At 30.0% G+C, this 27,248-nt stretch overlaps 1 protein-coding gene across 6 annotated transcripts in view; it reads right to left on the bottom strand.

Moving 5' to 3' along the window:
- The window catches only part of LOC107440772 (espinas), a 204,909-nt gene that overhangs the window by 47,153 nt on the left and 130,508 nt on the right, over positions 1 to 27,248 (bottom strand). For all 6 annotated transcript variants that reach the window (XM_043042432.2, XM_071178918.1, XM_071178917.1 and 3 more), the window contains one exon: positions 8,412 to 8,628. In XM_043042432.2, coding sequence (XP_042898366.1) covers positions 8,412 to 8,628 — 217 coding nt within the window. The remainder of the gene's footprint in view (positions 1 to 8,411; positions 8,629 to 27,248) is intronic.

Genomic DNA, 27,248 nt, shown 5'->3' with positions numbered 1-27,248 from the left:
ATTCAACAACCAATCAGAATCTAGATACCCACACTACGTCACTTGGAGGTATCCCATTCAAAAATCAAAAATAGAGAGTGATGTAGTTTAAGTGGGGAAATAGCACGCATTTGCGCAGCGATATAATATCAAAACTGCTATCATTTAAATGTGAGATTTATAATTCAAGTGAATACGAATCGTAATAAAGCGCTATGAAAACTGAAACTCGTATGTGTGTTTGTCATTTGTTTACCGTGTGAATAAGACTGGCGGTACACGTCTGAATATGATCTCCAATCTCAGGTAGTATTCCTCTCACGCAGATTTTGCGAAAGCTCTGTAAAGAACCGATGTTTTGATGATGGTGTTTTGAAACTTCGCGATGTAGAGCCTATATCGTACGTGAGCATGTGCCTATGCGAGAGTGCATGCATATTAAAAATGATACAGCGCCAGAAATGAAAATGTTCAAGTGCTTCAAATGTTGAAAGAGCAGTTTAATAGCGCAATCTAATTGATTTGGCTATAATGCGTAAAACTTAAACGATATTACGTAATCCAAGTTGATCAAGCTTCTACAGTATTAAACCACCTATTTTATAAGACCTCAATCATCTACTTACTATTAAAATGCAGACATTAACTGTTTTTATTTATTTACATTTTACAGTTTTTTTTAATGCAATTAATCTACAATCAATTATTTATGATGAAAATTCAGTGCAATAAATAAAATAAACTATTCCCATGAATACGAGTTCATTGGCTTTTTAATACCTCTTTAGAGAAGAAAAAAATTGCCATATCCTTAGAAAAATCGGTACAACGATAAATGCGAAGCAAAAATTTTCATCAATTTTAATGAGGTAATAAATTGAGCCGTGTTTCCGATTTAAGTTGAATCTTGGTATTAAGTTTAAGAAGAATGATAAGTTTAAGATGACCATAATGATATGATATGATGATGATCTTGATATGATATGAATTATATATGATATGATGATGATATGATATGATCTTGATATGATATGATCATATCTGATTATGATATGATATGATCATATCTGATTATGATATGATATGATCCTAATAAAATAATATAATATGACTGAACTTAAGGTACGCAATTTTTCTTGGTAATAAATCAATTATTGAAAGATTTTTTTTTTTTATATTGAGAAAGACCATAAGTTCAGCTCTCCTAACTTATGGTCTTACCGTAAGGAAACCGTACAATAAGTTCAGTCACACAAGGGTCATCTTAAATTTTATTACATTTGCTTCGAAAAACAATTATTAAGATGCATTTTAGAAAGAATTATCTTAGCTTTAGTACGAACAAATAACTAAAACATTTCTCAAGTTATTAAACTTTTTTAAGAAACGTTAATTTAGCGACATTTTCCCACCTAGATAAAAATTATCAAAATCAATGCTTTATTCCCCTTTTTTGCAAATTTTCAAGAGCCCAGGTCATACAGCATTGCAATAAGTTTTTAAATATTAAAACATTAGACCATAAACGCTCTTCATTTTCTCGAAACAGTGGCTTTTCTTCATATTGATTTTTTGTGCCATTTTCAGAGCTGGCAAAAGTTAAACTAAACTTGACCTCATAGATATGAGTAACTGTTTTAAACTCACATCAGTTATGAAAATAGCATATTATTCGCGTAAAAAGCATCATTTCATGCGACTACAGAGCTTACGAAAAACATAAAATCATCGTTATGATTTTTTTTCTCACGCCGGCGAGTAATTTCTGCAGGTTTCTTTCATACTCCGTTACATTCTACGTAATAATGACACAATTTCATATTAAACTGCTATTGTCTGGGCGAACAGGGTTAAGAGAATAAACGAATCTTCTACTGGGGGTGTTTTAAGTGGTCATAAAAAAAATACACTTGACATTCCAGAATGAAAATTCTCCGCCCGTAAGGAAAGAAAAAGGGGTTGGGCCGTAAATTGGCCGGATCGTAAAACTATATTTTTAAAAGCAGCACGGAAACCCAGTTATGACAGTGTTCGAAAGAACAACAGGCGGGCAGCTTCAAAAAAGGAATGAACAGGTTTAGAGCATTATGCTGTTGAAATTAAACACTCGAGCTTACCACACTTTCAGAACAGGTAGGATGAGAGATAAAAAACATAAAAATAAACATTGTTTGTTAAGGTGATCAGAAGAAATGTGAATGTACAGAAAGGAAGTATGACCACATACTTTTAAATGAATATAAAATATAAAAGATTTTATAAAACTGTATTAAGTAGGGGAGAGTGGGGTCAATTGTAAAATTTTTTACTCAACTATTTTTAACTAACAAAAAATCCAATATATTATTAGTATTAATTGACAGAAGAGTAAAGTAGACTATCCTCTACTAGAAAAAAAAACAACCTTATTTTAAATGTTATTATATTAGTTATTAACAATTTTTGTAAGTCGTGCACTTGTTACGATTGTCCCCATTTATGGGTTTAATTGTAACAGTTCATAAATTCAACTAAAACATAGCTAATTATACGTATTATCATAGTTGTGATATATTTTTTTATTGATCAAAAATGATATTTTAGGAGTAAAAAGAATAATGAGCAGAGACCTAAAGGGTCAAACTTTTAACTTTAAGGGGTTAAAAATTTTAATTTATGCTGTGAAAGGTGACAAATAAAATAATGCACATGCAACATAATATTTCGTTTTAAGGAAACTATTGGTGGTTCTTAAAGAGTTAAGTAATGGTTTGTAAACATAAGATTATTTATTTTCAGCTGTTACAATCGTCCCTTTACTTATTGTTACAATCGTCCCCAAGACGCCATTTCAGCTTCATTTGTTAAAAACAATGCTAGTTAATAACCAATACTAATCTTTTTTTTTTGAAATGTTAATTAAGGTGTTCACTTACATATTCGGTTAATAATTTTTATTTGTTTAAACAAAATTACTTCGTTAGAATATAATATTCTAATACTAAAAAAAAGTACTTACGTAGAGTGAAAATATCTTTTGTGATGTAACTCTTTCAAAAGTACATAAAAATGGTTACCAGCAGGGGTGTACATGTAGATTTATTAAATACACCTTGTGCGCCACCTAGGAACCAAATCTAGAACCCGACACTCGAAATTTTTGCTCTGTTACAATCGTACCCTGTTACAATTGACTCCACTCTCCCCTACTGCCCGCATCAACCAATATAAATTGACTTTTCCATAAATGAAGTTTATGACAAAAGCAGGTGTGTAGAAAAAATGTAATCAACACTTGCTTGATATAAGCTTAAATCACTATACAATACTACTTAAAAGATATTAATTGATAAAAATATTAATCAATTAAAAGAAATAATTAACAATTAAAATGGATTGTTTTTATATTAGGCGATCACTTTATATATTTATCAGATTCTTCCCTCCTACCATCAGGGAATGTCACCCTTTTTAACCCTCTTGCATCCCGTTAAATTATGTGCACTTTTTATTCAACAATTTTCATAAAAAATAACATGAAAAACCCATCTTTCTTCAGTGTAACTGAAGAGCTTAGTTATTGAGAGAAGGTTAAGAGTGAAGTTATGAAAGTAATGAAATTTCTTGAGAAAACATCTTATTTCAGTTTTATTAAACTAGACATAGAGATAGCGGCCATACTTTTTTCCATTTTCATTCGACTCATTTAACTTTTAAATGCTATCACATAGCCGAATAATACGATCGTTTACAAAATAAACTCACAAACAATTAGTATTTTAATATTACAGAGAAAGTTTTGTCAAATTCAAAACAATAAAAAAAATATAAATAAAGTCATTTTGAATTAATGAACATACTCCTACGGACCACCAACCAAACTCAGGTGATAAATATTTTTTATTTTATTTAATTAGTTCGAGAAACAGCCCACGAAAAATAAGCTTAAAACAATGCTCTCTTTCACACAGATAATTTCTTCATCTCCCTAAGGCACTTGACTCATTAGAAAATGCGCATCAAAAACTATTTGCAGAAATTTTTTTTAAATGAATTAATTCACGATTTTACAAGGAAGTAGTTTAGAGTTGCTATCCTACTTTCATCTTAGTTGAATTGATGCTTTTTAGAAATTAGGAAAGGAATTGCCAGCTGTAGCATTTGTGATTATATTAGGAGTCAAATAAAAATTTAAACTCGGAGAAGCATCAGATGAGTATACTAATAAGCATAAAATAAAGTAAAAGTGTGTAAAAAATTATCATAATAAAAAGCAGGTGCCCGATTATCGATGTAATAGATGCTGTGAAAAAACTGACAAAAGACAGCAATTAATTACAAAAAGTTTTTAAAATTTTGCAACCTTGAGCTAAGATTGCAAGCGCGATCGATACACCATAACGAGAGTGAGGGGGGATTCCTGAAAATTGATGTAATAGAAATTCATGGAAACTGACAAAAAATAGCAATTATTTACACAAAGTATGTAAAATTTTGCAAACTTGTGCAAAAATTGCAAGCTCGATCGACACATCATAATAAGAGGGAAAAATTCCTGAAAATCGATGCAATAGATGCTGTGGAAACTGACAAAAAATAGCAATTAGTAACAAAAGTTTTTAAAATTTTGCAACCTTTAGCTAAGATTGCAAGCTCGATCGATACATCATAACGAGAGGGGGGGGGGAAGGATTTCTGAAAATTGATGTAGTAGAAATTTATGGAAACTGACAAAAGACATCAATTAATTACAAAAAGTATGTAAAATTTTGCAAACTTGTGCAAAGATTGCAAGCTTGATCGATACACCAGAACGAGAGGGGGGGGGGATTCTTAAAAATTGATGTATTATAACCGTTGTTGAACAGCCGATCCAATTTTATGAGTTTACGACTACTAATGGTCAACTCCGTAGCCTTGTAATTTTGAACCCAATCCAGAAGACAAGGACACTCCTGGATCGAGTATTGGGAGAAATTTGCTTTCGTGGAGGACTTTTTGATGGAGCTAACCCGCATTTGCGTTACATGGAGAGAAAGACTAAGAGAACCTCCCACGGTTAACCTGGCGGCAAGGGGACTCTAACCCATGATCCGTCTACCACTGAGGATATTTTACGTCAGCATTGTGGTCGGTGCAAGCCGGATGCGGAATTCATGTCGATTGGGATTCGAACCCGTTTCGTCTCATTGGAAGGCGAACGCTCCATCCTCTGAGCCTTTGCTGCTTTAAAAACTGATGTAGTAGAAATTTATGGAAACTGACAAAAGACAGCAATTCGTAAAAGTAAAACACTTAAAATTTTACTAATTTGTGCAAAGATTGCTAGCTCTATCAATGCACCATAACGATTGGGGGGGGATTCCTGAAATTCGATGTAATAGATGCTGTAGAAACTGATAAATACAGAAATTAGTACCAAAACGTATTTAAATTTTTGCAAACTTGCTCAAAGATTACAAGCTTGATGGATACGCCAAAATCACTTTATAGACCCATATAACGCATCAAAGAAGCTCTGGTCTTAAATTAAGAGTAAGAAAATTAAAAAAAAAGTGTCAAAATGTGTAATATAGCAAAGTATAATTCAAACAATATAATAGCAAAGTATAAATTGAACAAAAATTTGATGATGTGTACGATAACAAGAGAACCCCATTCTAAAAAATGAAGATTGATAATGTCACAGAAACAGCCAATTACTCACAAAACGTATTTTAAGTTTTGGAACCTCGATGTTAAAAATGACCAAAGCGATCAAAGCACACATCGTAATCGAGTCAATTTGGTCTTAATTGATCTTAACATAAAGAATAAAATATATAAATAAAAAGTCTTAAAATATATACTATGCAACAAAAAAACCAACATTTCGAAGATAGGTGTGGTGTAGCTGATCCTTGAATAAAGTGATACTTTCTGCAATAGAAAGTAATTATTCCCAGAACATATTTAACATTTTGCGGACATTGCAAAATCGATGCACAAAAATCACTCAAGCAACTAAATCCCACATAAAAAATTTAAAAAAACTAGGTGTTATATTGATGTTAAAAACATGTAGAGAAAAATGAAAGAAACAGATAGCGAGAAAACGTGTTATGTGTATCATAACAAGATAAACAAAACAAAATAAATAAATAAAAATTTTTTACATTTAGAGCGTGATAGATTTCGGAAAAGTAACATTTTATTATACAATGATTCATGAAACGCTATGTTTAAAAGAACATCAAAGATTGCCAACGCGTTGCACACAATTTACTCTAGCGACCAAACGAACCACGATTCTAAATTAATATAGTCTTAAATTGAACGTAGAAAAAAACAGTTAAAATAATATAAATAATAATAATAAATCCAAAATTTTGTTAATTGTGATAGTCCCTTAAGAAACAATGCAAAAGAGGATCACGCACAAGGAAGGAAACAAAGAACAACACAACTAAATAACGTGAAAAAGTTCATTAAGGAAAAGTTTTATTTTAAAAAGGGTGCAAAATCTTCTTCTAACTGCTCGAACGATGACCATTTAACACTCATTACATGGATCCCTAATGGTAAAAACGCAACAAACAGACGTACATAACTAAACAGTCACGCAGAGTTAAAGTAAAGAAGTTAAAAACATTGACCAACAGGCAGGAATAAATTGGTAACACTCTGTATCGGTTGCCGATCTGAAGTGTTTAAGAATAATGAACAAGAAAAAATAATGAAAGTGAAATTCCTGCATATAGTGGCAGGGAAACAGAGAGCAATGGAACAGGCTATTCAGTATTAAATAATGGATCAGAACGACAGCCAACCAAGGTGTGGCGATATAATTACTTTCCTTTAAGGGGACCTCATCATTACACGCATGGCAGCTGACAAAGAAAATGCACCTGCGGGAGATGAGATTCGATCGTCTTTCCAAGCTCTTCCTAACCAAGAGTCACCAATACAATCATGATCCTTAGGCCACTACCTTGGTAGATGATGATTGATAGTAAACAATCTCGCAATTTTGCCTAGATTGAGTCTTAACAGTAAGTATGTCAGTAAAGCTCATGAAATTAAGGCTAAAAAAGGAAATTCATTGCAAAAAAAATTAACAATTGGAGTTGGCTTTGATTGCAATGAGTTGTCGGAAAATTAAGTAAATATTAACAATTTGATCTGAAATACGACAAAACATAGGTACAAATGCACACTTGGACTCAATTTAAGCTTTATGTATTACATAAACAATAAAGAAATTCACTCAAAAATTTTTTTTTTAAAGACTTACGATTATTAAATATCACGTGTTTACTATCAAGGGAAGGTTGCTGTCGTCGGGGCACTTATTTTTTCCAGTTGATTTTGGCATCAAATTTGGAAAATTTATAGTTTTGTACATGCTAATGTTAATTAACTTCCTTGCTAAACGTAGAAGTTTTGATTATAAAAAGTTGAATAAATGTCGGAAACCCGATCACCTTGGCCCAGGAAGTTTCTAGGAATAAGCAGGTACCAATTTTAATTTTTAATGAACTATTACCTGCATGAAAGTTAGTAAAATTTCAAAAAATAATAGCCTTGAGCATGAGAGCATAATTACAACATTCTTTTAAGCGATTTCTAATGTTTTGAAATTTTTAAAGTGATCGTAATCGATTTAGAGGGAATAAATTAAATTGTTATTATCTAAATTATACTTACTTACTCCTGATATGCTATTGCTAAATCAGGTACTAGGGTATTTTTTTTTTGTACAACATGCAAACTATTAGCTTGCATTAATGTTTCTGTGATTTAGTCACTAGTCTATTTACAGTGACTGAGGCAAGTTCATTGAAGGCAATAGCAATGGCCAGGTAATACATAAGCAAATTCTGTTATAACAAAGTAAACAATCCTATTTAATACAGTTAATGCTGATTAAACACAATTCTCAATGTTATAAGTTACATTTAAAATAACACGAAAGTCGCTCTGATATCCATTGTTTGTTTGCATTGAAAAATTACATAAAAATTGCAAAATTCATTTGTACGTATATCAACTCACGATCAAGATAGTGATTTTTCTAACTTCAAAAACAGTCAACAGGGTCACCTGCTTCGAATAACAGCAAAATAATGAAGTTGGCCCAATAAAGGAGCCAGTTCTACGATAGCAATTTTCTTCTAATTATTGTATTCAGATGAAATTTTTAAAATTTACGAGGTACTTTCGAGCAGCTATGTTTGTTTCTTTTCCAGCATTCTTCACAACTTCAGAGGAAAACTTACATTTTTGGATGGAAATAATTTTACTTCTGTTTTTTGAACAAAATCGACTGTTTCTCTTATTGTAATGAATAATCGTTCCAGATATTGGCACAATTTTGCAAAAAAGCAACCAAGGTAAAGCATTGTTAAGGCAGCTCAGATTAGCAATCACACAGAAGTAAAATGCATTTAAAACAAAGAAAAAGAACAACTGACCTGCTCTGGTTTTAATCCCGGTGGTACCCACGTATACTCCTCTAAAGCACATCCAGAATCATCATCTGAATGGGAATGGCGATCAGTGGGTGACACTGGACCATTCCCGAAATGGGCGGCCATTTTGTGGACAATCTTTTCGCTTTCCACCATGTTTGTAACTCCAGATGCCCCCTCGTGTTCTTCGCGAGGGCACTTGCAGTTGCGACACACTTTCCTATAAAAACGAAAAATAATAAAACAGTTAGAAAAATATTGAAAGTTGGATTAAAAACTATAGAAACATAAACATAAATAAGTTAAATAACAGTTATACTGTCTGGCTATCCCGAGAACACCTCTAAATACCAGACTTGCGCCCTTGCGGTTACAGTGATAAGTCACTTCGAATAGGAAAATGAGCTTTGGCATTGGTTTAGTTGGGAGTAGTGTCATGTGATTTCTACAGTTTTTCCAAATGGTTTTAATTCAATGTCTTTCATAGTAGCAGACAACCACAGACTTTAAGAAGCAATATGAGTACTTGCGACAGATGGTTTATATATATAACAAGGAAAACGAAAAGTGGGCAAAGGAAACGGAGAACAGTAAGTAATATTTTAAACACGATTTGACTAGTTAGGATTGGTTTGTGGTATGGCTCTTAGCTACCGGTAATGTCTTATTGGTATTTTAATTCTTTTTTTTTCTTCAACATTGTTCGGTTTCAACAAGTTGCAAGTTCGGTTTCAATCATAGAATCTTAACTTTTCTTTTCTCTTCCATTTCTGTCAATAATGAATTTATTTACCTAAATCTTATAATTTAAATAGAAATTATACTGTTGCACTGAATATTATAGTTATATTTTTTAAATAAAAAACATAAAATATTTGCTTTTTTAAAGTTTTTTAAAGTTGAAATTCTTGTTAAGATTAAATTTACTATTATAATCCAGATAGAAATTATAATATTTTGTACTGGATAATATTAAAGCATTAATTTTCAAATAAGCAAACTGGTCTGTTGTCAGAGAACGGGCCATGTATCAGAAAGGTTCAGGGTTTGAATCCCGGGCAAGGCAAGGATGTTCTTTTATTCTCTGAACTATCTTACAACAGGAGCAACGTTGACACACCTAATATGGTGCCCCTGGAAAAATGGCCAACAAATCTGCTCGTCAGATGCCTGTATGACGTAGGTCATTCCTCAGGAGGGGGCATTGGGAAAAATTTTTTTTAAAAAATTTTCAAATAAAGATTTTCCAGACTCCTATGGTGTAATAAGAGTAATTCTTGAAAATTAATCCTCCATCGTATAGAGAAAAAAATTATCAATAAAGCAGCTGCCAATGAAGATATTACAGTAGATTGATATTCGTTCCTTCGCACAAATTTCATGCATATAGCATGGAAATAATTAAAAATTTAGCTGTAAATTTTACCTTATATTTCCTAAATTTTATATTTTTAGTAGTTTTTAAAATACATATCATAAAAATAAGCATATCATGAATGCGATAGTAAGTGAATGACAGAGGTAGGTATGCAATATCAGTATTTCACTCAAGCTATTTAAACATATGTCATCATCAGATATTCACGAGAATGTTTAAATAAGATAAAAAATTTGTCATAAATTTAGTTTTACAAAGTTGGAGAGAGTAGCACTGATATTTTTTTAAAATTAAAATTATACAAATTATTTACATCACTTAGAGAAAAAAATAATTACTTATTTTTATCATGCATTTGAGAGTAGACCGACCCACAATAGGTCCTAAGCAATGCGATAAAATATTCACACGATTATAATGATTTCATACAAATTTCATTACCAATTTTCTTTTTTAACAATTTGAATTTTTTAATACTTTTGAAGCTTTAACGAATCCGACTTCGAATAAGAAAAAAAATATGTATAGATGCCAAGTACTTCACGTTTTTTGTGCTAGTTGAAAAAGTTGTGGATTATGAACAAGGTAAATGTTTATCAATTGGATACATATAAGCATGGTAAAGATATATTTTGCTGATTTTTGGAGTTCACTTTTCACTGCTGTTTATTGTTATTAGTATTTCCTTCTTCTTTTTCATTTTTTTTAAAACTTGGTCTAAATCTGTTTTGACAAAGAGTTTAGCGAACTTTTACTCCGTTCTGTTTCGAGGTAGCTAATGAAAAAATCCCTAACAGCACTAGTTTTTTTTTTAAGTGAAAAAAAAATGGCTCTCCGATATAATGTTTTAAGCCTTCCTTTTTTCTCTTTTGGGCGATAGACAAATAAAAAAAAATGGTGAAATTTCAGAGAGGAATTCAAAACATGTCTTAAAAGCTGCGAAATATAATTTTGCCTTTTCTCAACATTTTTACGAACAATGACACTTTAATCCCCGCAAACATAAAATTTATCTTTCATAGCATAAAATGTATTACGAAAACATGCTTAAATAAACTATTTCAATATACATGCGGAAATAATAAGAATTCGAATAAAATAACTATTTTCCGCTTCAAGTATATAATAATGAAATATTTACTTAATCAGATATCTGTTATTACGGCGTATTAAAAGTCAGCATAAAAGAAAAATGAGATAGATACTCAGTTCAACTGATGTTAGTGAAAGAGAAACAGTGAAGTAATAAATATAATTTTCAAGATAACAAGTTAGAATTTCAGATTTCTTATCTAAAGAAGATGGAAATCTTTTCAGTCAGAAGAAGAAAAAAAAACAGTATAAAGAAACTTATAATAGAAAACTATTTTGTTTTTACATTTGAAATTGAAAAGATAAAATACCGTTGAGAAACCTAGTATACTCATAATTATCAGTAAGTCTCATAATTGTTTGAATGAAAACCTTTATTGGTTTCCAAAAAGATTTTATCACAGAATACAAGAGGCACTGTTTAGATTTCGCTAATCTGAGAACTAACATTTTACTTAGTTATGACAAAAATAAACAGTAAAAACATCTTTCTAGATATTTTTGATTTTCATATAAAATTGAAAAGAAAAAAAGAGCAGCGTAAATTTCAGCATAATTTTAATAGAAAACAGTTTTAAAAAAAGCTTTCCACAAATTGTTCTTTTACAAAATCTACAAAATTGAATAATGAAATTAATTATTTTAAAGCTTATGATAATCAAAAGTAACCAACTAATATTTCATTGCAAACATTTATGACAATTTAAACGAACAATAAAAATGTCTTTCAAATGAAGTGTTTTGTTTTTACACTTGAAATTTAAAAGATAAAATACCGTTTAGGAATCTACTACTCATAATTATCAATAAATCTCATAATTGCTTGAATGAAAACCATTATTGGTTTAAAAAAATTTTTTTTTTATCACTGAATAAACGAAGCACTGTTTAGATATCGCTAATCTGAGTAATAAATACTTTACTTAGTTAAGACAAAAATAAACAGTGAAAACATCTTTTAGATATTTTTATTTTCCATATTAAACTGAACTATTACTAATACAACTGATTATATTATAATAAACCTATGTTCGAATGAACTTATTAATATTATATTATAATAAACTATTACTAATACTTACTCAACTATTACTAATTATTGCTAATTTGCTTCATTATTATTTACACTAAAAATGGAAGGCAATAACAAAATCGAAAAGGAATTTATAGCAGAATAAATAATGTGCTTTTTTGATTGCACTAAATTAAGTGGTGAAATAATATTTAAAAGCGAAAATAAAAATAAAAACATATTTCAGATTAACACTTTTCATTAGTTTCATAACTAATGAAAGACTTATACGAGACTTAAAAAAATATAAAATGTTATATATAATATTCACTACTACTACATCTACAATAAATATTAGTTTATTATTTGGGCTAATAATAATGAAAGATTATGCAACTATTTAGATAACAATTATAAAAAGACAGCGTTTATAATAGAAAATAAACAATAATACTAAAAACCATCTTTCAAACTAAGATTTTGATTTTTTTTTTTCCTATTCGAAACTGGAAAGATTAAACATCATTTGCAGATTTATTATTACCACTAGTTAATGAGTTTCATTAGTATTTGAATTAATAATAAGTATAATACAAGAATAGTTTAAAAACTATATTCTTATTTACAAAATATTATTAATAGGTTTCATGAATATTTGATCTAATAATAACAACGAAAGGCTTTTAAAAGGAATTTATCACAGAATAAATAAGGTAAATTTTTAGATTTCAGTTAACTAAATAACGAATACTTTATCAGAAGCAACTATGATAAGAAATACACTATTTAGTTATTTTTAAAATAAAATATTTTTCGCTTTTATATCATATGAAACAGAAGTTATAAATTACATTTTTCAAGTTTATTGCTTCGCAGTTATAAATAAAGGGTATGAGAGATACACGCATTTTGTAATATATAAATTAAATATTTTCTTTATCGATCATAAAAAGAAAATTGTCATCATACCGTGCATTCCCATTGGACAGAAAAATCACATGATGAGTTCATTAATAAACAAAGTAGATCCAGATATTTTTGGCTGCTATCAGTGTAAAACTAAAAAATTAAAACGGTATTTAGCTGTTTCTTATTTTTTTCCCCTTAATCAACGGTATTTATCAGCAATACTTATTTATCATTCCCTCTTATTATTATTTTCCGTTATTATTACGTTTCTAATTTTGATTGTTATTCAAAAATAAATTCTTAAATCTGAAAAAGTTGTCTCTTTATATTAAAATGGCATGATATGAATTAAGAGACATTTTAAAATAAAAATATTTAGTGACGGATTAACAATTACTAAACTGTTAACGAGTTACTTTTACTTTTTCTCGATATTAAAAATCGTAAGAGCCGCCAACGCCGCTGTTTAGGGAACTTAGATTTTCATATTTTTTTTCCTTGTGAAAAAACTATAAGACTTAAAAACTTGAAATTTCTAAGGTGTGTATAAAAGTGAAGAGGGATTACGATGGAATAAAAAGATTAACAATCGATAATTAGTTCGAAAATTATTAACTGTTAAACTTGTGGGGAAAAAAATACTCGGAATGCATTTAAAGACTTAAAATTTGGCATGTTGAAAGGATCATATTTGTTTATAAGCTTAACAGATTTTTTACGTTACATTTTGCTTTGCTTCTTAAAATCTATAAGACACAGGAACTTGAAATTACGAAGGAGTTTATAAAAATGTACTAAGAGTTCTATGGAATAAAAAAAATTACGATTCGATTGTTAGTTCAGCAATTATTAACTGTTAAATTTGTAAAAAAATAATTATAGATAAATAATTCATAAAAACGTGTGGTAAAACTAATTTTGATAGATTAGAGCTGCAGGCGAATATTACTCATATTATAAAATATTTATCAAATTCCATGGAAAAACTCTTTATTTGAACTTGTGATTGGAAAGAGTTTTGAAGTATAGACATCAGTTGTATAAATCGTGTCTTTGTAAGTATTTACACCAAATTCGGTTCAGAATTGCTCATTTGTGTAGGGTACATACATACATATAAATATTCTACTTTATTTACATAGACTGGCTGAATATCCGTTTAGTAATTAGAGTAATTGCTAAACGGAAAGTAAATTTTTTTTAGCAATTTTAAAATGTTGTAGACTTAGAATACGACAAACTGATTTTTTAATTGTTAAATTTTTACTAACGCGTGTTAATCTAATTAAAAAAAAATTTTGCATTTTAACTCTAAACACACCGCGGTCAGCCTGGAAGACTAACGGCATTCTTTTTGTGTTCCATAAAGATTTTAATGTATGTTTTTAGAATCCTTGATGAAAAAGAAACATATAAATATTGGTGATAGAAAATCGATATTTAAGAGAAGAAAACCAAAAATGGTTTCAGAATAAAAAAAAATAAAAAAACATAACTGAGGAAAGAGGGACAAAAAACATCAAAATTAAAAACATAAGAAACAAAACAACAAAAAAAAAACATTTCCATAGGAACAGGGAGTATAACAGCTATTATTAGAAATACTTCAAAGTTTTATCTGGCATTCAAATAGGCTTTGATATTCCCGCCTTCCGAAATAGCAATTTGATAGATTCAGTTTGCAACTATGGTACTTGTTGATATTTATTAAAAGCCAAAAGCGAATAAGTTAATTTACTTTTACTAATTTTTTTTTGTAACATTGATATTTAAATTAATAAATGAAAGCAGTGATAGGTTTGCAGTTACTAGCTTTTCCTTCTTTTTTTCTTTTTTTCTTTGAAACCTAGAGCTAAATTCAGAGTTTTTGTATATCTCATTACCTCGCAGACTTCAAATTATAATCACGCTTATTGTTATACTTCGTTTATTTCTCTATTAAAATATATAGATACGTGATTAAATTGAACGTTTCTATAATCTTTGAAGATATTAAATCGTGTTGATACCGTTCTAATTTTGTAGAACAGTCAAAAGATAGGAGTCTATTTAACGATTATTATTTAATTATTTAGGATTAAATAAATATAAAAACATTTAAAATTGCTCAAGAAACAATTATACACAGTTTAGGTATAAATTAAACACACACTCTAAAGTATAAAATGTAAACACTTTTAACATTAATTTCTTACACTTTCAATACATTATTTAAAAAAATTCATAAATGTCTAGCACATAATTCAGCTACAATTAAATGAAACGATTCTGATTTATCAAAGTTATTATCAATTATCTAAAATTAAGTACATGTAAGAACAACTTAAAATTTATCGCCAAGAAAGTATTATACACGATTCAGGCACAAATTACGCACACTCTAAGTATAAATTATAAAATGCTTTTAACATATTTTCAGCATATTATTTTTAAAAAAAATTGAAAAGAAAAAAAATTTATGTATTTGAGTTACGATTAAATTAAACGAGTCTAAAGATGTCAAATAAATATGACTTTGACGTTATTGTTAGCTACTTTGGCTACTGAATCAAATCCATAATGTGCGTCACCGACTAAAGCTGCTTTTAAGGAGGGAAAAAAATTTAATGGGCACTTATAGTAACAGAAATGAAAGGGAATACCGGAAAGCGGAGCCCGCAGGTAAAAACTTTAATTATAGTTAGAGAAGAGCTAAGTTGAAAGTTTGAGTCTTGTTACAGCGAATAGAAAAAAAGAGGTTTCTTGTGAGTGGTGAAAGAAAAAAAAGAGCCAGCATCTATCATGAATGAAGTCTAAGCTCTATCATTAGTCCAACTCTTGGAAACAGTACGAAGGAAATGATGATGAAATAGTAAGTGTGAAAATGTAAAAAGTTTTTTTCCCCCATTCATTTTCTTACAATTTTTTTCTCGTTTATACCTCGAAGAATTAACTGACAACGAATAAGGATATTATAGTTACAAAGTCAGCGGTTGAAAGTAATAGTGTAAAAAATAAATTGTAAAAGTAATAGAGGAAAAACCGTTATCCTATCATTCATAAAATTTATTATATGCCAATAAATATTTATTTTTTATTGTATGCGGAACAATAACGTTTCATTAGTCTGCTGCCTATGCTTTCAAAAATCTTCGAAAAAATTATTCAACGCAGACTTAATAACTATATGCAAAACATCCCTAAAAAGCAATATGGATTTCGCCAGAACCTTTCAATTACATAGCAATTCATTAACATTCTAGAATACATCGATAAAGCCAAATACAGGCACAAAAGTGCCATTATCTTTATGAAGTCGCTAAGGCGTTCGATCGAGTGCGGCATAAGGGACTTACATTTAAATTAGAACTAACAGGCATTCCTGATGACCTCTTCCAAATTCTAAACCCATACCTACAGTCAAATAATAACTAACGGGCATTCCTGATGACCTCTTCCAAATTCTAAACCCATTCCTACAGTCAAATTACAACTAACGGGCATTCCTGATGTCCTCTTCCAAATTCTAAACCCATACCTACAGTCAAATTACAACTAACGGGCATTCCTGATGACCTCTTCCAAATTCTAAACCCATTCCTACAGTCAAATTACAACTAACGGGCATTCCTGATGACCTCTTTCAAATTCTAAACCCATACCTACAGTCAAATTACAACTAACGGGCATTCCTGATGACCTCTTCCAAATTCTAAACCCATACCTACCGTCAAATTACAACTAACGGGCATTCCTGATGACCTCTTCCAAATTTTATACCCATACCTACAGTCAAATTACAACTAACGGGCATTCCTGATGACCTCTTCCTAATTCAAAACTCATACTTAACTAATCGCAAATTCAGAATCAAACTAAAAAAATATTTCTTCATATATAACTATAGAAGCAGGCATACCGCAAAATATTCTTGGATAGCTTTTATATATCTTCTTCACAGCTTAATTTTAACATCAACGATAACAATCCCAATGAATTTACAGTAATCTACGCTGATGATACTGCTGTTATCACTAAATTTATTAGACATACTCAAGCCGTTAACCTACTTCACAAAAAAAAATCACAAATATTGAACCCTGGTGCTCGAAACGGAAGACAAAACTTCATTCCGATAAATGGTAAATTGTTTTCAACAGAAAGGAAAAAGGACGCACAATTCCTGATATTAAACTGTATGACCAAATCATTAATCCATCCAATAGCACCAAATATTTTAAAAAATTACGATTACTTCGAAACTCAATTGAAATACACAGATCAATAACAGCATTAAAAATGCCAATGGTGCTTACTGGGCCTTAAACTCCATCCTCAATGCTAAATCAGAACTTGATCTTAGATGTAATAGGACTATCTTTCGGCTATACGCCCTAATTTGATTTATGCCTGCCCAGCTATTATCAGCTTACCAGTAGGTTTAAAATATATACTCTCCTCCATTGAAGGAAAAATTCTCAGGCGTCTTGTTGGTGCTTCTAAATATCTTAGCTATAATAACTTTAGATCTGATTTAAAAACTGAAGATATTTACGTACATATTGAAAAACTTAACACCTAATTTTATGACAATGCCAGCGGATGCACTTCGATTAGCTGCCCGATATTGAACTAACCGACGACAACACGCAATACGGCTCTATTACTGAGTTAAATCTGGCGCTGTCTAATTTTTACCTTATCCAATCTGGCTCTGTCTAATTTTTACCTATCTCCCAATTTTACTACAATTGATTTCAATTTATTTCATTATTACGAGAACGAGCCGGGAAGGCTCAGGGGATAGATGGTTCGCCTTCCAATGAGGTGAGCCGGATTCGAATCCCAGCGATAGCTGGTCGATACGAATTCCGCATCCGGCTTGCACCAACCACAGTGCTGGCGTAAAATATTCTCAGTGGTAGACGGATAATGGGTTAGAGTCACCTTGCAGCCAAGAGGTTTCCGTGGTTTTCCTCTCCAAGTATGGCAAATGCGAGTTAGTTCCATCAAAAAGTCCTCCACGAAGGCAAATTTCTCCCAATACTTGATCCAGGGGTTCCCTTGTCTTCAGGATTGTGTTACGGAGTTGAACTTTAGTAGTCTGTAATGTGTTTATCACTACGAAAATACAATTCCAAATTCAAATTCATTGTTTGTGAAATGTTAACTCGATTCTATGATGGGGTACCTTTTCATAGATGAAAGTTGACATTGTCGATAAAAACTCTCCCCACATTGGTGACCTTCGGATGCGATATGAACATGCTTACCTTGACAGTAACTCTCACTTCGATCTGAATACGCCTACTTCGATGGATGGTTCACATTGAACAGTTGACTTGCTACTTGTGACTGCGACATTATCCACCTCCTCACATTGTTGCTACTCAGTCTCGATCACACGCAACGTCAGCCTGCATACACTCGACTGCTAATGACACCACAGAAGCAACTAAGACCATGATCTTAATACAGCTCTCCCGGCTCATCACAAAACTGCATCGAATCAACTAGTGGTATTTGTTCATCGAATTCTATTATAGATATAATTCTGGTGGGGGAGTACTGTAGTGTGTCTACCACAACGAAAATACAATTCCAAATCACTAGTATATAAGACATGTTAACTCGATTTTATGATGGGGTACCTTTTCATAGATCAAAATTGACATGGTCGATAACAAGTCGTAAACCCAAAAAATTGGGTCGGCTGTTCAACGCCGGTTATAATTAGAATTATTACGAGCGCAGGTCTACACTATGGAAATTTATCGGTGCCTTTGTATGCGGACAATCCCTTAGCACTGGGATCAATCAATTGTTAACTTTGGAGAGATGACCAACCCGGAAACGAAATACCGGGGAAGTCTGAGCCACCGCATTGATACGAGATACAATCTTTAATTAATTTTGATTAATTTATTTAAATTAATGTAAATTTTTCATTCTAAATTATGATGTCTAGACATTTTCCAGACTTAATTTTTCATTTTTAATAGTTCAAAGGGGTGACCTCAAATATGCTAATTAATTTGTGCAGACGATATTTTAAGTCACTAAATAAGACACGAAAACGTACTTTCTCTGACATACCCTTTTTGACGAATTCGAATTTCTGACACCCAAAATATAAGGGGTAACTGCAATCTGGGGAAGTATGGTCAAAAGTTTGGGCTCTTTATGTTAATTTTACTTTTTGCGTATTTCACCATATTTCGAGAACTTTTTATAAGAATAAAAAAAAAAAAAATTTTAGTTAGTAATATGTATCTCTTATAATTTTATTTATTTATTAACAGTCAAAAAAATTTCGGTAAGATATAACATTTTTTTACATTATTTAATGTAATGTTACATAATAAAATACAAGATTTGGGCAAAATCGGTCGAATAGCTCCTGAGAAATTGAATTTAAAAAAAGTCAATATTCGATTTCTCAAGAACTATTCGACTATATTTTAATATTTAAAAACTTACTCCAATGCAGCATTATCTCGGCTCATAAAAATCAGCGTAAAATGAGAATAAGGCACTGATTTTGATGGTTTCCATCTAGTTAGAAAAATGTTACCAAATTGGCGATTTTTAAAAAAGTTTAGTAACTTTTAAAATATTTCAGTTACCCGCCTGTTCTGAACTCTACATAATTCTTTACAGCAAGAGGACATATACAATTTAAAATTATAGCTTTACTTCAAGAGCAAGGCACTTAAACTGTGGCTTTTTTATTTTCCTTGGCGAAGTAGCTTCGAAAAACCATGTTATGCTTCGCGATAGTGTACTGAGTTACTCACCATTTCCCACATATGAAGAACATACGGAATAAAAAAACATTGTCCTTAACAAAATAAGAATATTAACAGAAGTTTTTCTTTAAAATATCTTGCTCACATAAATAGTTTGTAAAAAAAAGGGTTTTATTTATCCTTCCAAAATGAATACTAATAGATCAAATTGCTCTGTTAAGAAGAATGCTTATGTTATAATTCATTGGGGAGAATGTTTTTGTTTTACTTTTCTAGTTAGTTAAAAAAATGCATATACATGAGTATGCATGGTTTTAAAGATTTGCATTTAAATTAAATCAACAGAATTTTTAATTGAAAATTAACTAAAAAAAGTAATTAAGAAAAGAGTACAAAAATAAAGGCAATTCAAAGTAATAAATATTGACTCAAAAACGTAAATTTATTTGGTAAGTCTTAGTCGTTTAAAATGTGATTATATTAGCATAAAGGAAAGTATTAAATTTCAGTGACGAGACAGGCTGCTTAATTTGGAGTAAAATGCATAGATGTAAAATACATAGATGTAAAATACATAGATGTAAAATACAAAGATGTAAAATACATAGATGTAAAATACATAGAGTAAAATACATAGATGTAAAATACATAGAGTATAATACATATATGAGATGAAAACAAATTTAGTTAAGTTTAAAACATAAAATAAATTGTGTGCTAACTATTGCATAATATATAAAATGTTTCATGCACATGGAGTTTTAAGGATTTCAATTGCCAATAAAATTCAATAGCAATATAACACAAACAATTATATACAATAAACCGACTGCAATATTTTGCATTTATGATTGTCTTTAAATGGCTTTGCATAAAAAATACTCATTATCATTTTGAATAATGATCGATATTTAATTTTACACCAGATACTTTAAACACATTTTTTAATTAATTTAAAATTAGAGAGCTCGAAGTAAAAATAGATACCACTAAAATATGATAATATTTAGAAAAAGAAAGGCTTTAAATTGATTGCTATAAATAAGACTTACTTTATTATTTAGCTATAAAGCTTGTTTAAACAATCGAGCAAGCAACAAACTGAATAAAAGATAGATTTTGATATATATTGTATAGATATATTTTGCTTTGTCTATATTAATACAATATTAGAAAGCACTTTTTTTGCGGATATAATCGTGGGAGTTGATGACGAGATTATATCTTTTCCTTTATTTGTTTTTCGGATTTTTATTATTTTTTTAAAATTTGAAAATATTTTTAAAAGAAAATTTTTATATCAGAAATTTTTCTTCCTCTCTTTAAGAATATACTATTTTTAATGTTGTTTTTTTTTGTATTTTTAACTTATTTTATGGATTCTCTGTATTTGCAGTTCTATGCACAGTAAATAAAACTTATTATTATTTTTCGTAATTTTCTTTCAATTGTTCCAAATAAGTTAGTTTTTTTACTTAATTTTATTTTTTAAAGTTGTCTAAAAGAAATGAAGTATCCTTAAACTTTCTTCAGTAAGGCATACTCTTAAAGCCAGTTTAAACAGATTTAAAACATAATTAAATAATTTCCTAAGTTCGTGAGCTACAACAAGTTAAATTTTATAAATAAGTATATAAATCAGTTAAAAAGGTTAAATTCGCAAAAATGCATAAAATAAATAATAAAAAAAAGGCCAATTACGGAAACATAACCAGAAGAGATAAATTACGCCAGCAATCAAAAAAATACCACAACACTAGCCGTAAATAAAATAACAAACTTTTAAACCGTGTCAATGAAAACTAATTCTTATTTATTCTCAGAACAAACGAGAAATGATATTTCGCATAACACATACAGAATACCAAACTATCCGCATAAAGAAGTATTTAATTCCGGCGCAATTAGTTTCGAACAATTGGCATCAGAAAAAAAATAGCAATTTATTAATAATTATAGTTCAGAAACCACCATTTTCGTGCGTGGTTAATTCTTTTATTGTTCTACAAATATAAACAAGATGGAAGAAAAAAAACTGATTTAATATACCCCTTTGGGTATATAAGAAAATGAAAAGAGGGAATTGTTTATAACAGTGAATTTCTTCCAATAATTAGAGCCTCTGGCCACCTAAAAGTGCAAAAAAAACATTCAAGCACTTATATCTTTTTCTACTGTTTTCTTAATGTGCTTTACTCAGAGAAGGCGATTATTATTATCTGAAAGCATTTTTTCCCCTCGGTAACTTTCACTTCCTTTTCGGGTTATAAGTATAAAGAATAATAATTGGGTTGAATTTATTCATGACTATGAACAAAACCTTTTAGTGCTTTTTTTCCACATATTTCGGCTAGGTCGTAAAAAAATCGGCAAGGGTTTGCGCAGCAAGAGGATTTTGGTTGATGACAAAGTTTTCAAGGTACAGATATTTATGGACATCCGTGGTCAAAAGGGTCAAGAACGATGAGGATAGATACTGAGATCATTTGGAATAGAATTTAAAAATAAATAAATAATATATAAATAAAAAAACATGAGATGCCAATCAAATTGAAATATTAGCGTTTTGGAAACAAAATGAGCAATGATAAGCCTGTTTCTTAATCAAGCAGTTATCTATGTCTATAACCTTGATAAATTTCACTTTTTTTGATGATACAAAATTATTTATGAGCTAAATATATTGTGCAGTATTCTTCCTATTGTTGAAAATAATTAACGGATGAATTAAATAAGATGCATTCTACCCCTTTGCTCTAAAAGATTTAACCCTTTAATGGTCTCATAATTTTGTAGAAAACGGTCATAAAAGTGGCAATTTTCTTTATTCCAGAAAATTATGTACACAATACATGTACTTATTTTTAATTTTTAGCTTACATGCCTGATGAGTGTGTGCTGACATCTACTTTAAAATAAACTTCTCTAAACACATGACAAATACGAATCGATTGACAATAAATTCAATGAGGGATGAAAAGTCCGAATTGTCGGTTTTGTGGAACGGCCAAATTGTAGGGTGAAAAGTCTGCGGAACCCTAGGGAACCGATGCTCTAGAACAGGGATGGGTAAACTTTTTCGGCCGAGGGCAAAAAAAAAACGAAGAAAAAAAGTTTGGTAGGCCAAGTAAAAACTTCTAAAATAGAAAAACGATATGCAAGTTTTAATTTAGATATTTAATGAGATGAATGAAATTGCGATTTCATTTTTAAAAGCTTTTTATATTGAGGTACCAAGAGAGATGTACTTAATTTAATGCTCAAGGCTAAATGTTTGTCTATTAATCTACTTCTGAAATGATTTTTTCAAAGGTTTATAGTTGAAGGTTTATAGTTGTTCACATATATAAGATGAAGCAAACATAGCACTGATTTTCTGGACATGAACTATTGCATTTGGGAAACTAGCTTTTGGTAATGATTTGTAAAACTCTAACTTTAGCATATTTAGAAACAACTGCTTCAGGTGGCGCCAATCTACGGCTATTCTATAAAGAACTTTTGCTTTCAACATTTTACCAATTGAAGCTGCCTATTTCCATCGATTTATGTTTTGTAGAACAAAAATAGAGAAAGTAAAATGGTCATCAATACTTTGATAAAAAAGAAAGAACAAAAACAGCTTTAAACAAAGTACACAAGAAAATGGATGTATATTGTTTATATTCTTCACGGACCGGTAAGTTAAAATTCTATCCGCGGGCCGGATAAAACCTTCCGACTGGCCACAGTTGGCCCGCGGGTCGTAGTTTGCCCATCCATGCTCTAGAACAGGGGTTTCCAACTTACATGAGGCCGACACAAATCAAGTGGCGGGCCACAACATTATCAAAATTTTATGTAGGATTCTTTTATGCTGGCAGGAACTTTAAATATTACTGTTAGATTTTTACCAAGTTGTACAAAACAAAAGTATTGAATTACAAATTAAAATAAGAAGTAGATTTTTAAAAATATTTAATTGCATATTAAAAAATCCGGGCTGCAATAACGTTAATGTGCACCCATGTATTAAACAATTAATGTGCAACAGATATCTAATTGTTTAGATATAAAACTTTAAAAAGGTTGGTATTAAAACTTACATAGTAGCACACAAAATGTTCTATGACAAAATTGAGGTTTTTCTGCTGCAACCACCAGAGAATAGATATTAACATTTTAAATTTAAAATTTACAAATGTGTGTGTAAATATTTTCGTCCAAAATTAGTGGCTTCAAAGAGTTAAATCGGAGAATTTCTTCGAGAAAATTTCTGATACACACATGCTAAATTATATTCACAAAATACAAAAAAAATGAAGTAAAAAAGAGCAACATACACGATTATTTTTGTATTTGAATAAATATTTTCTTGGATGCAAAACCTGAGAAATAATTTTTTTGCATTGTTGGTATGATATATTTAACAGGAACGAAGAAATTAGGCTTTTATTAAAGAGAAAAGTATTTTAAACCCATACAGAATTTTTACGAAAATTGTCCGCAAAAAAATGACAACTAATATATTTTAGTTCGCGGGCCGGATGCGGCCCCCGGGCCGCCAGTTGGAAACCCCTGCTCTTGAACATTAAGTTCTCATTCATGGAATGGAATAAAATGGATTAATCTTTTCAGCAGAGCTAAAAAAAAAGTGAGAGTATAATAAAATTTAGCGCCCTTTAAAGTTTTTAAGATTTTTAGCTGCCTGAAACGATTAAATAAGGCCACTAGGATGGACACGAATTTAATCAAGACAACCAAGTACAAATTAAGACTCAACTTGCGTGATGGGGATTGCAATTAGCGAAGTGCTGATTACAATTTCAAGCATTTAAATATATGAATAATCGTTTAACAAATCAGAACTCTAATTGTAATCATTATCATCTATTCACTCGTTAAGTTTACCCCAAAATTTACTCAACTAAACATACTAAATATTTCTGAATACAATCAAAAGTTTTATCTAGTAAAACAAGTTCCATTTCAGAATATATTCGGAAAGCTTATTTGAGAAAATATAGAAAAATGTACATTTATTTGGTATATTTTCATTAGATTTAATTTAAAAAAAAAAACATTTTTTTAAATGATTCACCGTGAAGTATTTTCTTTCAAACTTTGCATCAATCCATATTATCATTTCAGCTTGAATGATTTTTCTGGATGAAAGGTATTATCGAGTAAACAAAAGAAAAAAAGAAACTTTTAAAAAGCGGGATTGACCTTTCATGAAATCGAAAAAAGAACTTCAAAATTGTTTAAAATAATTGAAACCAGTGTTCCGTGCAATTAACCCCAAATACTGATTGCGCAAATGAACTTAGCTTAAAGTTATGATTGAGAGAGACGAAGAATAAGAAATTTTAATTTCAGTTGTAGGTTACAGAAAAAATAATTAATCTCGTATTTGCATTTCAGTAATTAATGTACGGGAGAATAGTTACGAGATAAATTGGAGCATTTAAAAAGGAGACAAAATAAATTTATTATCAATTCCCGAAGATATTTTTAGACTTTTCTTCTTTAAAAAGTTACCTTTTAAGAAAATTTAATTCACATTTTGGAAAATTTAATCAATATTCTTTACAAAAAAAGTATTTGTGAAACTGTATATAAGACAAGCAATCCTTTAAAATCTCAGAAACTGTAGAACACCTTTTTCTCTCATATAAGAGTATTTTATATTTTATTTGATAAACGGCGGTGAACAGTTGACCCAATTCTGAATTTACGATTACCAATGTTAACTCTTTAGCCTTGTCATTTTGAACCTCACCCTGAAGACAAGGAAGCTCTTGAATTACCCATTGGGACAAACTAGCCCTCGTGGAGGACTTTTTGCTGGAACTAACCTGCATGGAGTTACATGGAGAGGAAAACCACGAAAATCTACGGTTTTCCCGACGTCAAGGGTATTTTAACCCATACTACCGTCTATCACTGAGGATATATTTAACGTCTGCACTGTAGTTGGCATCTTAAGAGTATAGCAGTAAATGTTACTAAGAAGATCAAACCTATGGGTTGCCAAACCTTTTCAGTAAAAACAATTCAATAATTATTAGTATTTAATTTTAAAATCTTGGAACAAATTTTGTGTTAGACAAGAAAAAATATAGTTCAACAGAAAAATACAGGATTCATTTATTATTATTATTAGTTTATCAATAGTATTATTTGCTATGCCAATCGAATTAAGTCTGTTTGTTACTCAGTTTAACATTCATGTTAATTATTTCCTTTATTAATCCCGTTATAGATGACTTTTGACATTATTCACTTAGTTTTATGTTATTGATACTTCTACTTTATAATTTGTAGTTGCATTTGTTTATTATAGCAGCCAACTATTACGATTTTTGCGAAAAAAAGTTTTCTTGTGGTAGTGCTACAGCATTTAAAATTTCTTAAATTCGTACAAATTTTTGCAATTCACGAACAGTAAAAAACTTTTTATTATGCTTTTATAACTATAAGGTTTATGCTTTTTATTTACAATCATGTCTAAGCAATGAAAAACATGCATGTTCGTGTATGTTCATATGCTTCCGAATTAGAACAAATTAAACTGCAAATTATTTTTTGCAAAAAGCGTAAAAGTTGGTAGTTACTAAAAAAAACGAAAATAGAATGTATATGTTTGAATTATTTATGAAACATGGAGACGAAAATTGTTTTAAATCACATTTATTAAACCAAGAATCAAATATTGCCTATCAAAGTATTATTTAATATTGTCTATCAGTATTAATATTATATCAGTTATAATATTATGATCAGTTATAATATTAATATTGTCTATCAGTGCATTTTTCTTTAAAAAAAATCACACAATTAAAGCTAAAAAGTGGCATCTATGTTTTTCTTCACATGTACAATGTAAATTTCGAAACTGATTCTTAATTTTATTAATTTCAAATTAGATTCAATATTAGATTCAAAATAGATTAAATATTATTTTCTCTAAATGGTGACAATATTAATAAACAACATTTCGTCGATAAATCAGGAAAAAGTTTAATATACTTTTTTCACTATGAATCAAGCAACAAAAAAAAAATCAGTTTTGGTTCATTTATTAAAAAATCAGTTATGGTTCATTTATTAACTATTATTAAAAATGTAATGTTCATAATAATATATTGTATTTCCTTATTCGTAACTAAGTTATCGCAATAAAATATCTTATTTGGTCTATCTCATTGTGAGTTTTGGCTTTATACCTTCGCGAGAAATGGCATTTATATGCCACATTGAATATCAGACTTAGGTATGAAAAATTCCTATCGATCTCGAGCGGGCTCTGCTCAAGCAAACCCGCACACATTTCTAGTACACCCTAGATCAGGGGTGGCGAACCTTTATACACCAACGTGCCATTTTTTCTAAAAAAACTGTTTAATGATGTCATAGACGTGCCGTCAAGTAATTTTGACTTCGTGATTATTGGGAAAATAATAATACTAAATACTATTAACTCAAAACTATTTACATTGAGAAAAAAAATACATTTTGCAATGTCTCAGTTATAGGCGTAATTCAACTTAAAGTAACATCAGTGTGACTTCTGTTGCTGCAGATTAGATGACAAATAACTTATATTAGGTTGTAAGATGTTAGTTTAAGCAAGACTGTAGTTGTTTATTATTTTGTTTGTTTTAGTGATTTTTAATTTAATTGTTACATATGCTTCATAATGTAATAACATTTGTGTAATAACAATTCATAGTGTAATA

The sequence above is a fragment of the Parasteatoda tepidariorum genome, chromosome 3 (assembly GCF_043381705.1).
Source record: "Parasteatoda tepidariorum isolate YZ-2023 chromosome 3, CAS_Ptep_4.0, whole genome shotgun sequence".
Lineage (NCBI taxonomy): Eukaryota > Metazoa > Arthropoda > Arachnida > Araneae > Theridiidae > Parasteatoda > Parasteatoda tepidariorum.
The sequence above is the reverse complement of the archived record's forward strand: the minus strand, read 5'-3'. Positions and strand labels throughout refer to the sequence as shown.